Raw genomic sequence first — 16,584 nt, 5'->3', positions numbered from 1 at the left:
TCACCAGCGGGAGAGCGATCATTAACAGTGCCTTCTCCCGGTACAAGTCCGCATTAAGTCAGAAAAGTAAAACCCCACATCCACGCAAGGAAACAAGCACATACCTCATTCGTGGTACACCAGACCTTCTTGTAAACCTCGGCCACAGGAAGGTCCAAACTAATGATCTTATTGTTCACTAGAAGCTGAACAGCAGAGGAGATGAGCTGTTATTCCAAATAATTATAAGGCAAGGACATTTCAAGGTCAAAGGACACTTGAAGCAGTGGTTGATAACTCATCGTTTTTGTGTTCTGAACCCATCGACTCCTCATCTCTAAACTACACGTGTGTGCACAACACACACAATCTGGGACACAATTTCAGAGGCAGCAAACACCCTTATCCCAAACCACAGACTCGAGGATCCCACCCAGAGACCCCCTCAGGGGAAAAACCATTATCTATTTTCCCCAACATGCTTTCCACCCCTAGGTGACAAGGCCAGACCCTGAAGGTCGTCTATCACAAGGTATCAGACAAGGGCCAGAAATCTTCACAGGGGCCACTACACTAGTTTTAGGGAGCTTAATTAACTTGGAATCTCTGAAAAGTCTCTGTCGGAGCAGTAAGAATAACAAACTCCTACTCCGTGATAAGCAAGAGCCACTAACCATTTGCTTACTGCATGCTAGGCACTGGGCAGAGCCCTTTATAGGTAATTAACCTTAACACCAGGTAAGGTACGTAGGTGGGACCCACTGGCCCCATTTATAAAAAGGAAGCTGAAGCAAACTACCTGCCCAGGGTTAACCGGCTACTAAGTAGGGAGGAACCTGGATATGATCCCAGCCCGAGTTCTTAGCCATGGTAGCAACATCCTATGCTTGTTACCTCCATCCCGCTGTCATCCTCCAGGAGAGCCACCAAGTCACAGTCCTGGCAAATCTTGTTCTTTATATCCCTCATAAGTGGCCCAATGCCTGGCTCATTGCTGCTATATGGGTTCCCGGGCATCCTGCCCTGTAAGAAGTCTTCTTGCTGGGGGTCCTTCTCCAAGGTCACGAAGAATTCAGTGACTTCATTCTCCTCCTGAAGGACAGAGAAAAGGACACGCTGGCAGGAACGGCAGAAGACATCACAGAACGACAGGAGAGACCTTTCAGATTTAGACAACGCTACTTCGTTCCAAGGACACGGAGAGAAACACAAACTCTCCCAGCCCCTTACACATTTTAAGATATAACGATAGGAAACTCAGAATGGATTCCAAATGCACTTCAAACAGCCTTCAATATCAAGCATTTCCTCTGAAACTCAAGGGTGGGAGAGGAGAAAGCCTACCACAATGAGCACGCGGGCAATGCATCCAAGCCATGGTGCTGAACAAGGGGAGGGGGGCTTCCCTCCTGCTCGCCTCAAGCGATGCTAACCCATCCGCAGCCGGACGACTCTGCCACTGATAATCCCCACGTCGAGAGGAGGGTCCTTCTATTACATAAAGCTCAGGTGCGCCTAACCCCAAAGACCTCTCATCATTAACTGATGACGCTGGTGGTTTTCACCCTTGTCGTTGAACCACACCATGCTCTTGGATAGCTAGGCGAGAGAAACACACACACAAACGTGTGTGTACGTACCAAATACAGGTGTGGTAACAAAGAAGAGTGATTTCTTCTCACTTTAGCTGCATACTGCATCTTTCATAACATACTGAATGGGTAAAGCAACAGGATCTTAGCAATCGGAGGTTAGACACCATTTTTAAGAAGACTGACCTAGACCTTAAATCTAGGAAGTAAGACCACGAAAGGAAAGCCATCAGATTTCCCATCATTAGGAGGAGGAAAATTAGGAAACTGTGTCATCAGTGGAGCTTTCTAAAATGCCAATTAGGGGCGCCTGGGTGGCTCAGTGGGTTAAGCCGCTGCCTTCGGCTCAGGTCATGATCTCAGGGTCCTGGGATCGAGTCCCGCATCGGGCTCTCTGCTCGGCGGGGAGCCTGTTTCCTCCTTTCTCTCTCTCTGCCTGCCTCTCTGCCTACTTGTGATCTCTCTCTGTCAAATAAATAAATAAATAAAATCTTAAAAAAAAAAAAAAAAATAAAAAATAAAATGCCGATTAAATGGCCGACAGCTGATCAGAATGCCCATGACCAAGACGCTTCCCGGCAGAATGGCACACACAGAAACCCTGGAGGCACAGGAAGAAGCCCCGCTTACAGGATAAATGATGCTGCAGAGCCTCTCGAAGATGAAGACAGGCGTCCGGTAGTCATCCAGGTTGTAGCGCTTGGCTGTCTCAATGCACACAGCCATGAAGGCCTTGGTTTCCGATTCTGTACCTGCCAGAAATCAGTGGCCACGTCAGTTAGGAGAGAGCTTCACACACACACCCAATGAGACTTTATAAGTACAGTCACCAACAGGTTCTTTCTTCCTGGTCAGTTTTCAAATGCCCTCCATGGCAGTATCAATATTTCAATTGGAAACTTGAAGCTGACTGACTCGATGCTCAGACCACATTCCATCTGAAAGCCCCAGCACCCAAGTCAACACAGTGCATCATAGTTGGCTGTGTACACCTCTTGCTTCCTCTTCAAATGATCACCTCAAGGAAAGGAACTGTGCTTTACTCAGCTAGTATCCCCCTTGCCTAAAACAGGTACTCCAAAATGTCAAATAATAATCCTAATTGTACTCCAGGAAAATCAAAGGCAAGTTATAACTTGAGCTTCAGTCTTAAAACAATTAGGTGGACGGCCTTCTCTACGCCAGAGATAATCTCAAGTCACAGAAGAAGGAAGAACTGTGCTTCAAAAGGGTCCAACTGTGGGGCGCCTGCGTGGCTCAGCTGGCGGAGCATCCAACCCTTGGTTTCAGCTCAGATAGTGATCTTAGGGTCCTGGGATCAAGCCCCATGATGGGCTGTGCGTTCAGCATGGCATGATGAAAATACATCAAAAGGGCCTCCGTGTCTGGTAACGTGGCAGACCACACTTCCTGACCTACTCTCACTCCTCATAGCTTAAAAATAATGTAAAATATTAAATAATGTTTATCAGTGAACTGCCATACTAGCAAAGATGAACCAAAAACCAAAAACCAGGTGAAATTCAAAACCTATGCAGGTTAGCAAAACTCTAAAGTTGGTGTCTGAGCTTTGGTTTCCACAACCCGCCAGGATTTGAAAGCTAGATGCAAAGCCCCAGGTTGGCCAATGTGGAGAACCCAATGGGAATGCCTCTCTCACAACAAAAGTATGAGGCCCCAAAAGAGCTATACCGTGTCACCAAGGTCAACTAGAAATAACTCTCCATATCCCCCAGGCAGGTCACTGAAACAAAATTTCTTTCCTTACAATGTGGCATTGAGTAGAGGGGGAAAATATCTCCCTTGAGAGAACTAACAGGCTGCCCTTCTCGGGGGTTGGTGGCTCAAAATCCATCCTACCTATGAGGTCTGAGAAAGCTGAAGCTCAGAACCTCCTTTAAGACCACCCTGTGACAGCAGTGCTGGGAGCTGCTTCACAGGAGCAGCCACAAATCCTCACTGGAGAAATCTGTGTTTGGCTTGGCTCCTAGAGAATTTCCACAGAGGGAGCCTGGGAGGCTTAGTCAGTTAAGTGTCCAACTCTTGGTTTCAGCTCAGCTCAGGTCATGATCTCAGGGTCTTGAGATCAAACCCCACGTCAGGCTCTGGCACTGACCAGGGAGTCTGCCTCTCTCTCTGCCCCCTTCCCCCGCTCATACTTCCTAAAATAAAAACAAATTTTTCCGAAAAATTAAAAAAAAAAATTTCCAGAGATAAACCCCTTGAAACATGAGTTGCATGAGCTCACAGTCAAAAATCACAAAATACAAAAAGATTTAGGCACCAGAAGCAAGAGCTGGAATAAAAAACAGCAGAATCAAATGGATAAGTATTTCAAGCCTTAGAATTACCAGACACAAAAATGTTTGCCATTTTTGCAAACTACAAGAGTAATGGGAAGTGTTAGTGAAAAACAGACTATAAAACCTAGAGAGAACCACAAGGACGCAACAGTTTAAGACTAAAGAACACAGTGAAGAAAAAAATTAACAAACTAAATGAAAGAACTGAAGGAACTCTCCAGAATCAGCATAAAGAGACCATGAGATGAGCCCCATGATGGAGCAGTAAAGAGACAGATGCGGGAGCGGTAAAGAGACAGATGCGAGAGCGGCGTCTACAAGGATGACAGAGAGACCGGGACAAAGGCAACAGAGGAAATGATGGCAGAGAATTTTCCAGAACCAGCAAAACACACTAATCTGAGGACACATAGTTCCTTCTGTTCTATAAGCTTATATAAAATGTCTAAATGGGGGATGCCTGGGTGGCTGAGTCAGTTAAGCAACTACCTTCAGCTCAGGTCATGATCACAGGGTCCTGAGACAGAGCCCCACATCGGGCTCCCTCTCCCTCTGCCTACTGCTCTGCCCGTTGTCTGCGCATTCCCCCACTCTCATCAAATAAATAAAACGTTAGATAGATACATTAATTCATTAATTAAATGTCTAAACAGACTGAGCCCAGCTCTGAGAACCAGAGCTGCTTGCCCTCCCTCCTCAGATGTGGAGAGACGCCTGCGCCCGCCCTCCAGCAGGAACAATGTCCCCACTCACCTGTCGTCATGTCCTCCAGCATCTCCAGCAGCATGTCCTGGGTCTCGTCGATCAGCTTGGTCCTCTGCACCACCAGCTTTCGCAAGCACAGGTACCCATTCAGCACGGTACCTACCAAGCGACTCTTAAAGTGTCTTTTGATGGACTCCACCTCGACAAAGGAGGAAAGAAGGCCTGTGGGGACAGGAAAAAGCTGCTGCGAGGGCTCTGAATGAGAACGAAGGCGAGGAAGGTCCACATCTTCCAAAGGTCATGAGCAATTCCAAGGCAATTTCCGAGCACAGAGTGGGCACTCAAGGAAGTGAACTGCTCAATTGAGAACAGCTGTTCAAAAACATAAACCTACCTAAAGAGGGACACGAAGAGCTTACATGTGTGCTGAGTCAACACAGGAGGACACCGTCAACCTCCGTGCCCCAGGAACTAAGGTCAGCCCCCAAACTACACCCAGGGTGCCTAAAGGAAGGGCTCAGTGGCTATGTCTACCTGTGAGACTTTTGAGGGCGTAGCCCTGCTGCAGGTCAGTGCTCAGGGTGGCCTCCTCCAGGGCCAGCAAGCGGGCGATTTCCTACACAGGACGACAAGCAATTAGTGACAGCACTGCTGACGACATCGGCCCCCTCCAGCTGTGGTCCAGGAGCCAACAACAGCAACCGGACACTCCACAGTCACTGTTCTATTCCAAAGACCCCTTGAGCTGAACCCCTGCAGAACTCCTGAGAAGCCGAGGGAAGTGGTAGTGACGTTAAGGGATAGCTTAAAGACTTGGAACAGCCACAATACCCCAGCAGGTTGGTATGACAGCCAAAAAGATCGATTTTTTCCAACAAATATTTCTTTGGAAAGAGGAGTAGCCTGAAATCTACATCAGGGTACTATGATGAGAGCAAAGCTGGGGAAGGGCTCTTCAGGGCAGGGGTGGCTACCTTGGTAATGAGGTTGCCCACGTAGGGCAGGACTCCCCGAGCCGCCAGGTAGACTTTCCAGTGGGCCGAAGTGATGAGCTTCTGGTAGAGAGCCAAGTACTCGGCGGCACACTCGCCAGCTATGCTCAGCTCGTCCAGGTAGCTGCCACGGAAGACACAGGGCACAGTGAGAACACAGCTCCGGGACACCAGCTCTTCCCCTCTCCTCCCCCCATCCCACGTCCTCTGCTGTCCTGGGCTCCCCCTTCCTTCTGGGCACCTGAGAAAACCCCAAAGGTCCCCCTCAGGAACTCCCCACAGGTGGGGACAATCCGGAGCACCAAAGAGGAGCGTGATGCAGTCAGCTATACCCTTCTGGACCGATTGCACAGTGCTTCTCTGGGAGGCGAAACAGAGGTTTTGAGCGGCTCAGAGAGAAGGCAAGAGTGCCAGAGTTTAGTGGCTGATGGCATGGGCTTTGGAAGACCACTGCCTTCCAACCCTGCCTTCAGCGGACAAGTCCTCCAGCCGCAGCAAACCCAGGCCACCACGAGGGTGGAAGAAGATGGCAGGGGCTATGCGTTTATGTGCTCGTTAGACCTCCGGCATTGCTACTCTGTTACCACCCCCAGCGCAACCACCCAGCTTCTAGGCCTCTCCCGTTCCTGCGCTCGTCTACGCAGCACGGCCTGGGTACGGAGCCCAGGTGTGCCTTCCGCCACCCTGACCTACCGACTCTCCAGGAAACATGGGGAAGGCTGACCCCAGGTGAAGCCTGAGCGGTACCTGGTAAGGAGGTCGAGGACCTGCTGCTTACGGCTGGGAATGGTGGCAAGAGCTTCCACGATGGTGCAGGCCGCCTGCCGTGCGGCCTGCGTCGCCGGAGTGAAGAGCACCTGTGGGACCCGGGAGAGAAGCCCCAGCTCAGGTGACAGCCGGTCTCGCCAGGCCCCCAGCAGAGCACAGTCCACTGCCACCCTTCAGAAGGCCTCTGGGCACCTCTCCAGCGAAAGGTCAAAGGTGACAACCACCAGCTGATGCCAGATGCAACTGTGGCTGCTCAGGAGCCCGAAATTTCACAGAAAGTTTCTCCCTCAAGGAATCTGGAGAACACGCCTAAGATGACTGCGCTAGGGAAAGAAGCCGGCAAGTCCTTTCCTCGGCACAAATTTCTACTAACTGTTTTCTGGGGATAGTGATATGCTAACGGCTTAGGCCTAACAGTATCTTTCTCGTTTTATGTATTAATGGACCACAGATGCCCTTAATTACTTTAATCCTTCACAGGGTTCACTAGAAAGAAGAGAGGGAGGGCAGCAGGAGGTAGAGATGAGAGGAGGCGAAAAAGGGGGGCGGCACCGAGGCTTAGTTCTGGAAGGTGGCCAGGGAGGGGAGTGGCAAGCCCACCAGCTTGATGAGAACGGCACAGAAAAATCCTGTCCTGGCCAGTCTACCACGCTGGCGGCTGCCGCCAAGAACGTCCCTCTGCTGCAAGCAAAAGCAGAACAGACACGTGGGAGGAGCAGAAATGTGCTGTTTGGCTTCGGGGGCCGGGGCAGCGGGGACAGGGTGGAGGGGGAGGTCACTCACTTGCCGCAGCCAGTTGTTATGGCCCAGCTTGAGATCCAAGGGGGGTGTTCTCTTCCCACGACGACTCAGGAACTGCTTCCACCTCCACACGTACTTCTCAGTCAAATAAAGGTGGCGGAGCTCTGACTTGCTGGGGGACTTCCCATCGCCGTCAACCCCTGGCAGGCACAGGGGTGCAGCGAAGAGTGAGGAAAAGGAAGTGAAAGAAAGGGGGCAATGCACAGCTGTCAGGACAGGGCTAAGAGGGTATGTCTTGAAAAGACAGACAGACCTCTGATAGGAAGACATTTCTTCCAGGCTTCATAGGACGCTTTGGGGTCTCTCTTGAGCCACAGCTGGGCCTGGGCATGGATCTCATTGCAGTACGGCTTAACTGTGGTGAGGGCCTCGACGGGGACATCCTGCAGTGTGAAAGCCAAACAGGGTGGGGAGCTTCAGAGCACAGATGAAAGCTGGGCTCCAATACAACAGCACAGACGCCCCAGAGGGACATACACAAAAGCAAGAAGATCAGAAGAATCAACATTCATATCAGGCCCCAATATGTGTTCCTGCTAAAGCACTTTGGCCCAATTTAGTTAGCAGCAGCATCTCCGTGCTGGGCTTATAGTCGCTGCTTTGACTATGCAGGATCAGATGCAGCTGGCTTCCTCCAGACCATCCTACAGCCGCAGACAACAGCTCCTATCCCAAGCCCAACTCAGTTTCCTAAACGTCAGCCTTCAAGGAGTCCCCAAGTGGTCTCCAGAATTTTAAGAGCCATTACTGAGCAGAACGAACATGCACAATAGAGAGACCCACACAGAACTCTAAGCCAGCTGTTCTCAAGCTTTTTGGCCTCAGGACTTGTTTACACTCTTAAATTACTGAGGACCCTAAACAGCTTTTGTACATGTGGTTCTAGCTATCTACCAATAATTACCATGTTAAAAATTAAGCATGAGAGATCCCTAAAATATTTACCAATTCCATCTTAAAATAATAATTCCACTACCTATGTACCTAAATGAGAAGATCATCTAAAGGAATGGAACTACTTTATGTTTTTAAAAATTTGCCCAATGACTGCCTTAATAAGACAACTGGACTCTCCAACCTGCTTCTGTGTTCCAAGTGTTGGAAAATGTTGTTTGGGTTAAAGTCCGTGAAAAACACCCAACTGCACACAAATACATAATTAGAAAAGAGAAGACTGTTTTAATAGCCTTCTCATTTAACTGCAGATTTCCTTCTTTGATACTGCTTTCAGCAAGTTCTAGGTTCTTAAAGAGCAGCTCTAACGTGAAGACTGAAATCACCTGATAAACTTCCCATAGTCCTTAACACTAAAACTCAATCTTTTACCCATGCGTGATTCTGCAGCATGTGCTGGCATTTGGAAAATACTGGCTCACTGAGTTATGTCAATTCCTCTGAACATGACAGGCCCGCTTCTCTCATTTTTCAAGAAAATGTCTCCCAACCACCCAATCCGGAATAACCAAAGCTGGCCTGGCACACATTTTCCCAAGCACACAGGAGCTGTGTAAGAAAAGCATCTGACTCAGCCTGCATCTGAAACAATCAACCATGTGCTTCTCAAGACAAGCGCCGCACTTCGGTGGGCGGAGGAGCACCTCTGTGTCCTTCCACGCTGTCACCTGAGTGTTCAAAACATGAGGACCCCCGAGTCAAGATCTACTAATAGCCGCTTGGGCTTCAAGGATGCCCTTGAGCCAAAGTGGACAGCAATGGAAGAGCCCAGCTAGGAGGGTAGCTGGGAGCCACTGCCTTTCCCACCAGGGCTCTGGCAGCCTCACCCTCTGGTGACCTCACCCCTCCGGTGACTGTGCACCATCAGTACCAACAGTGCCAGACCGCAAGGGGGCAAACAGGGTCATGGGATAACCTCAGAGATTCCTCGATAGTCTGGGGAATACCCAGGCACCTGGGAGCGCACATTTTGAGAACTGATGCTTTCCCTAGGCTAAAACTAAGCACAGCACGAACATCAACTCTGGGCTCCAGTGCTTAGAAGGTAAACAACTCTGAAAATCTGTGCCTCATTCAGGAAAAAGGGAGTAAGCGATGTGCGGATGGGGTTCCTCTTTAATCAAGGACTGATTTTATCTGCTGAGAACGAGCTCTGAAGGGAAATAAACCTCATCAAAGAGAAGGAAGGTGGGAACCCTCAAACCTGCCTTTTTCTAGGAAGATGGGAGCCAAGGAAAACGTAGTCAACTCTTCAGGATTCAGCTTCCTCCCTAGTGTTTACCACTCAGAAAGCAGCTTCCCTGAGATGATGAGGACTCTGTTTCTATCAAAGGATTCCATCAGGAAATGGAGGAGTCAAACGGCCCAAGGACCACAGAGGGGTAAGGGACAGAGAGCCTCAGGCATGGCCGAGAGGAAGAATTATGGCCAGGGTTTTCCACAAACTGGTGCAAGGAGGTCAATCTGGGGCTCAGTTATGGTTATTTTAAAATAAAAACTGGGCTTTTCTCATTCACTTACTGATTCACTGAGTAGCTATCATCTGCTTGGGATTACAGTCTGCCCTGGACATAAGAAATACTCCTAAACGGACATCCCTGGATTCAACGAGCTCACACCAGCCAAGGAGAGAACTGGATCTTCTAGAGAGCCAAGCAGCTCACAGAGAGGGCAGGTCCTACGCAGAGCAGACTGCACACAGCCACAGCCAGCATTCATTGAGGACTAACGTGAGCCAGCGTTCAGTGCACGGACCTGCATCAAATAACTGATTCTCTACAACACTTTAATGTGTTGTGTCCTCATTTCAGACCTGGGCAGACTGAGGAGCCTGAGTTAAGAACCTGCCCAAAGTCACAGGCAATTAAACGGGAAGAGCTGAGACGTGAAATCAAGACGTCCACTTCAGAGCCTAGGACCTTCACCACTGCGCAATGCCGCACAGGCAAACACACGGGGACAGAAAAGGACACCGTGCTTTCTGGAAGCTAGGAATCCTCCAACATAACTGGAAAGATAGTCCTCCAGAAAACCACCCTGTTCCAGGCTCTCGTATTTTCACGTTTATCTTACTCCTGACTTTCCTCGGAGAAATCTTCCTTCTAGGGGCGCCTGGGTGGCTCAGTGGGTTAAGCCTCTGCCTTCAGCTCAGGTCATGATCTCAGGGTCCTGGGATCGAGCCCTACATCGGGCTCTCTGCTCAGTGGGGAACCTGCTTCCCCTTCTCTCTCTCTGCCTGCCTCTGCCTACTTGTGATCTCTGCCTGCCAAATAAATAAATAAAATCTTAAAAAGAAAAATCTTCCTTCTAGAAAATCCCAACTCCTATCTGCTGAACTATGGTAAAGGAAGCACTGGTGCCCTGCCACGGGCAGGCTGAGTGCAGAGTAAGGCAGACCTTTACGAGGCAGGACACGATGCTGGCCGGGGCGGGAGGGGGCTAACGTCCTGCCCTGCCCTCTGTGATCCCCTGCCCAATACCTTGTTCTTCTTGCTGGTTGGAGCAGGTGGTTTAATCAGCTTCTGCAATATCCGCAGGCACATGAGGGTAATGTTCTCCACAACCACGGGAGTCTTTATGTTCACGGCCATGAGGAAAAGGCTGAGAGCTAGAAATAGGAAGGACAGGCCAAGTTGCGGTCACAGAGCACCCTGCACCTGGCTCCAGCAAGGCTGTGCATGGCAGCTGTCCCACCCCGCCTCCTCTGTAGCTAAGACTGTACCCAAAGCCCCCATCCCTCTCTGAAAAGCCCCTAACCAGAGGTGGCCCAAGCTCACCACAGCGTAAGCGGAGTTCCCAGCAGCTGTCCTCCTTCGAGATGGAATCTGTCAGCAACAGCATTTCATATTGAAGGCTGCTTGCCTAGAAGGCCAAGGGAAGGAGACATGAAGAAGAGGAAGGTCTGCAGGTGAGACTCGGGACTGGGGCTTATGTCCAAGCTCTGCTCAGGGGACTCGGATTGAAGATGTCTGGTACCTGGTGGCACCGTCAGAAGGAGAAAGGAATTGGGTGTCTGGGTGGCTCAGTCAGTTAAGTGTCTGCCTTCGGCTCAGGTCATGATCCCAGGGTCTTGGGATCAAGTCTCACATCAGACTCCCACCTCACTGGGGAGTCTGTTCTCCTTCTACCTACCCTCCCCTGCTTGTGATCTCTCTCTCCCTGTCTCTCTCAAATATATAGATCTTTAAAAAAAAAAAATCTTATGAAGAAAAAGAGAAAGGAGAAGTGGAGACCCCTGTCCTCCATCTGGCCAACCACCCATTCCTCCTCTCCCTCTGGGGCTGGCTCTGACCTGGGACAGTCATGCTAAGGTGAGAACTCTGCAGACTGCTGCTCCTGCCCTCCCCAAACACCCCAGGGAGACTCCTGGAAAGAAATCAAGGGAATGCAGAAAGAGGAAGAGGAAAGAGTCAAAGGGCCGTTGTCCTGCTCACCAGATCAGGATTGGCCCAGTGGCCCTTCAAGGCAGTGGAGACTTTGCCAATAATCAAGTCGTTCATTTGCTGGGTGGCTTCTGGATTGTCTCTGGAGAAGCAAAGAAATAGGAGTCCTGTTATCTACCACTGGCTGTGTCCCACCTTCCCACCTGAAGGAGCACAGAGAAAAGGCATTCAATGCCCAGGGTTACCTGGCCTCCCCAGGGGCCTGACCACAAGACTGGCCCCACAAGACATGGGTCTGTAACAGAGTGCCCATCACATCCGCCTTTCCCACAGCTGTCACTGAGGGGAGAGCAGCACCAGCAGCCAGGAGAGCTCCTCCCTGTGCACAGCCCAGGCTGCAGAGCCCACAGGTGCTGCCTGGTACACCGAATCCTCCAGCCTCCGCATCTGACAGTGTCCCACCAGGATGGGTCACGACACTTTCCTCATCTTCTCCATCTGCCTCCAATTTATCTCCCACAAGGTACCCACACTTCCCACCGACACCCCACTATAACCACCTCTATATTAGTCCTGACAATGTCAACTGTACCAGATCACTCTCTTCCTTCCTACCCCATTTTGAGTAAAATCCCAAGTCCTTACAATGGCCTAGATCGCCCAGGACCTAGCCCCCAGCGACTCCTGGTTCTCCTGCCTATTTCCCGTGTGGGGCCTTCACTCCACCTACATGGGCCTCTGGCAGCTCCTGCTCCGTCCCTGGCAGAGCCCTGCCTCTTGCTTTTGCACATGATGTGCCCTATGTGCATAGCCACAGCTGAGACATCTGCCTGGCTTGTCCCCAACTGCACGCACGCCTCCTCAAGCATCACCCCTGAGAGGTCTTCCCTGATCCTCTTCTCCCAGAAGCAATCCCTGCTGTGGTCAGGGGCACCACCCCAGCTGAGCCTCTCTTCACAAGCCAATCTCCTGACAGACACCAGACTGTGCATGTGTGCTTCTGCAGTTCTCTCCAGCTGGACTGCAGGCTCCAGGAAGCAGGGACTCCACTCCATTTACTACTGCGCACTCCGAGTCCAGAACAGCGCCTGGCATTCAGCAGATGCTCAAAAAAGCCCCGCTGTGTGAGTGACTAAGACAGCTAGAAATGGTTACCCATCACCTAATGTGTTCCAGAACTTACGCCACGCACTCTGTAAATCCAGCTCTGGTGACTGCACTGGCACATAATAAGTACTCAACAATACGAGCCACTGCCCACAGGACTTACTCCATTCCACCCTCACCACAAGCCTTTAAGGCATTTACGACCATCAGTATTTTTCAGTCAAGGAAAATCTCAGCTCAGAGAAGTTAGCTAAGCTGTCCAGGGCACAGAGGATCAGACACCGAACCTAAGCTTCATCTCTAGGCTCCGCTGTTCCACTGGCCTCTTCCATGTGAATCTGGAGTCCAAGTGCCTGATCACTCCTGTCTCCTCTCTCACCAGAGCCCAGAGACTGTTCAGGGAACCTCACTGGAACCAACAAAGTACAAGCCAAATATTCTATTTACAAGGAAACCTGGTCCCAAATGCTCACGGAGTTCACTCACCCAGACCTTGGGCATCTCTCCCTCTCCCTCCCTCATGACAAACTGCCCCTAAGCTCCTAGGGTCGCTGCAACCACCCACCCCCGAGCTAGCAGGGGTTACTGGGCCCACAATCCTGAGGCAGGCTCTGACCGAGTTAGCAGGCACATGAGCTGGCGGACCTCCTCCCGCATGGCTGCAGAGCCTCGGCGAAGATTGTAATCAAAAAGCTCCCGGATGAGGCCCTGGGAGACGAGGATGTGCCTCAGGGCCGGATTGGTGGCCAGGGCTCGGAGCAGCGTGATACAATGTTCTGTGACAGCAGAGGCGCAGCCATAGCACTTGGTGGAGGATGTGTGGCCACAGCCCAGGACAGATAAGGCGCGGTACTGGCTGGCAGTGAAGGTGGGCTGCACAGAGGTTCGGGACGACTTGGTGGCTGCTTCCCTCTGCTGCAGGTCATATTCCAACAACTCTTTGCGTGAAGCAAAGACTTTCTAACGATTAAAAAAAAAAAAAAAGGATAAAAGAAAAACAAATCAGCGATTAAAAGAAGGAAGAAGAGAAAGTGAACTGAAAGTCAGTTTTGGTCTGAAAAACCACTTTATGCGTTATTTAACTTTTCTGATGACCCCACCAATTGGATACTTCATCATCATTTTACAGAGCAGGAAGCTGAGGCTTAAGAGGACTGGTTTGCCTAAGGCAAATGGCAGAGGCAGAAGTCAGCCCCTGATCACAGGCACATGTCCTTAACTCCCACGCAATGCTCTCTCATAACAAACACAAAGATCAGAGATGCAAGCCCATGCACCAAAGGCAATTCTTGGGGGCAAGGACCTGGCTTGTCTGTGGCCAGCTTCCTGTCCCAGGGAGATTAGGTCGGTAAAACTCTACTGGCTGCCCGGCCCACCCTCATTGACTGGCTTCGGTGTGCCGTCCCCTTCCAGCCTACAAACATGGCTTATCAGAAAAAGAGGAGGGAACAGAACCCTAACACCCTGTTTTTTAAAACTAGTAAGCCCTCTACTAAAAGATGGGTTGTGAACGGGTCAAGGAAACCACATGTGTAATAATCTGTTACCCTCAAGTCTCTGCCAAGCACCAACCTACAGTGGGAGAGAAGTTATATGGTGCAGCCACGCAGACCCGGCCTTTCCAGCCAGTCGGACAAGGGAAACCTGAGACTCCAGCTGCTGGAGCGGGGCAAGAGGACGGCTCTGCAAACAGCATGGGGAATGCTTGACAAAACACTCTAGAGTGGCTCCTATTTCTCTACCTGGATGATTTTGGAGAGCTCATCGAAAGAGTTCTTGCAATCTCCACAGTACTCCTGAGCCAGCTGCAGGATATACCGATTTACGCTGGCTGAAGTGGAGCTGATGCCCCCAGCCGTCCCCGAGTCGTCCTGCAATCCAAGGAGCATGCTGTGAGTCCCCTGCTTCTGACCCAGAGTCCTTTCCACCTACCCCTCTAGCTTGGGGTTACCTGCGGTTTTTCGGGGGCTGCCTCGTTTACTTTGCAGAGCAGGTTCTCCAGCTGTGGCCGGTGTCCCATCAGCTGGTGATACACTCGGTCAGCTTTGTCCAGAAGCGTATTGATGTTGGAAACCGCCTGGCAGGAAAAGACAGCGGCACATGTGAAGGCTTCTCCTTGAGTGATCCCAATTGCTAACCATTTCCTGAAATACTTCCCACAGGTCAGGCGCTGTATTTCACACATCCGTTATTTCTATTCCTCACAATAATCCACGGTGTTTGATGTTATTTGTAACAACTGTATAACGTATATAACTGTCTAACATATTGTATAACAGCATACAACATAAGCATGCAATGCTTAGAGTACTCACGGACACTCGGTCATACACCAAAAAAGCACAACCGGAACTGGAACTTTTGTCCTTCTGACTCCACAGCTAAATGCTGTCCTGCTTCCCATGTGCTGCTTCTATCAACAATCCCAAAAGCTCCCCACTTTTTTTTTTCTTTTAAGATTTTATTTATTTGACAGAGAGAGTAGGCAGAGAGGCAGGTAGAGAGAGAGAGGAGGAAGCAGGCTCCCCACTGAGGAGAGAGCCCGGCATGGGGCTCAATCCCAGGACCCCGGGATCATGACCTAAGCCAAAGGCAGAGGCTTTAACCCACTGAGCCAGCCAGATGCCCCAAAAAGCTCCCCACTTTTGACTGCCACCTAATCCCCAGCCCCACCACACCACGCAAACTGAGAATCAGCCCCCGGATAAGCAGACACTGAGGAAAGGCCAACAGCTGTAACACGAAGACATCTGCAGAACCAATGCAAGGCACTCATCTGACTCCTGCATTTCCAAAGCTAAAGTCATTTGCCCCTGCAGACATCCTAATTCATTCCCAACCAACACTTCTCGGAAGTGCTACACAAAGCACGTGTTCCAATACACTCTCTGCCATTATTTGCTCACCCCCAAAAGCTGGGCCCTGAAGAGAGAGCTGAGCTGAGGAAGACTCAGGAGAGAAGAAAAGCATACTACCCTCCACCAGCCCTGCTGCCCAAAGCTCCCATTAAAGACACTGCCCTGAGTCTAGGTCGGACCCAGCCTCACCTTCTTCCTGTCTTCTTCATTCTCAATGGGATCCACTGCGCAGCAAGGCTTCGCATACAGCATAAAGTCGAAGCGAGCATATTTACAGAATCCACAGGCATTGCAGAGGAAGGGATCCTTTTCATCATAGTTGATAGACCTGAAAAACCGAAGTGTTTCCGTCAGGGGACAGCAGATGCTGGGGTGGGGGAGGGGGACTATGAGTGCCACACACATTCTCTGGAACTGTATCGGGACGACAAGGGGCAAGGGTGACTCACACAACCAGGTAACAAGAAAAGAAGACCTGGATCTAATCTGAGGGACACCCCCCCACTCCTGGACCACCATGGGATGGACGTGTGCACCATTCTTCTCGCCCCCGGTTCCAGGCTTGGACTCCACAGACCCATAACCCTCTAATTATGATGAAGGCAGCAGACACTGAAACTGCCCACACTGAGACTCTTGCAGGAGATACAAGGAACGTACACGGCCCTGGCCGGGGCGCCACTCCCTCCCTCACCTGCACTTGTGACACTGGTAGACATTCTCTCCGCAGTTGCCACAGACCCCCGGGTTGGCAGGGACGGAGGCACTGCAGCGTGGGCACTGTAAGGTCTCTGTGGAGGCCTGGTAGTTCTCATAGAAGTCCGCAAACTCAATCATCAGGTTGGAAGCCACAATGGGCAGGGGCAGGTCGATCTTCACCTCTGTCTGCCCAGGGGTCAGTTGAACCTTCTTGGCCTTATGCCAGCGGGCCGGCCTAGAAGAAACAGTGGCAGCTAGAGGGGCAAGGGCCTGAAAGCCATGCACATCCCCCCGCGAGGGCAGTCTGAGGAGACAAAGAGCAAGACTGTCCTCATGCATTCTCCTAAGGCAGTGAAATGATTCCTCTTTCTTAGAGGAGATCTGGCAAGTAATAGCAACCTAATTTTAAAAATATTCTCTATAAAAAAGGATATAACACAAAT

At 50.6% G+C, this 16,584-nt stretch overlaps 1 protein-coding gene across 8 annotated transcripts in view; it reads right to left on the bottom strand.

Moving 5' to 3' along the window:
- UBR4 (ubiquitin protein ligase E3 component n-recognin 4) overlaps nt 1-16,584 on the bottom strand; it is a 136,859-nt gene that overhangs the window by 25,473 nt on the left and 94,802 nt on the right. For all 8 annotated transcript variants that reach the window (XM_032302693.1, XM_032302695.1, XM_032302699.1 and 5 more), the window contains 17 exons: nt 16,137-16,376; nt 15,632-15,770; nt 14,536-14,661; nt 14,327-14,455; nt 13,201-13,544; nt 11,529-11,619; nt 10,872-10,956; nt 10,575-10,702; nt 7,394-7,523; nt 7,123-7,280; nt 6,319-6,428; nt 5,554-5,695; nt 5,114-5,195; nt 4,628-4,801; nt 2,202-2,323; nt 874-1,071; nt 105-185 (listed from right to left, as the gene is read on the bottom strand). In XM_032302693.1, coding sequence (XP_032158584.1) covers nt 105-185; nt 874-1,071; nt 2,202-2,323; nt 4,628-4,801; nt 5,114-5,195; nt 5,554-5,695; nt 6,319-6,428; nt 7,123-7,280; nt 7,394-7,523; nt 10,575-10,702; nt 10,872-10,956; nt 11,529-11,619; nt 13,201-13,544; nt 14,327-14,455; nt 14,536-14,661; nt 15,632-15,770; nt 16,137-16,376 — 2,479 coding nt within the window. The remainder of the gene's footprint in view (nt 1-104; nt 186-873; nt 1,072-2,201; nt 2,324-4,627; nt 4,802-5,113; nt 5,196-5,553; nt 5,696-6,318; nt 6,429-7,122; nt 7,281-7,393; nt 7,524-10,574; nt 10,703-10,871; nt 10,957-11,528; nt 11,620-13,200; nt 13,545-14,326; nt 14,456-14,535; nt 14,662-15,631; nt 15,771-16,136; nt 16,377-16,584) is intronic.

This window comes from Mustela erminea, chromosome 10 (assembly GCF_009829155.1).
Source record: "Mustela erminea isolate mMusErm1 chromosome 10, mMusErm1.Pri, whole genome shotgun sequence".
NCBI lineage: Eukaryota > Metazoa > Chordata > Mammalia > Carnivora > Mustelidae > Mustela > Mustela erminea.
The sequence above is the reverse complement of the archived record's forward strand: the minus strand, read 5'-3'. Positions and strand labels throughout refer to the sequence as shown.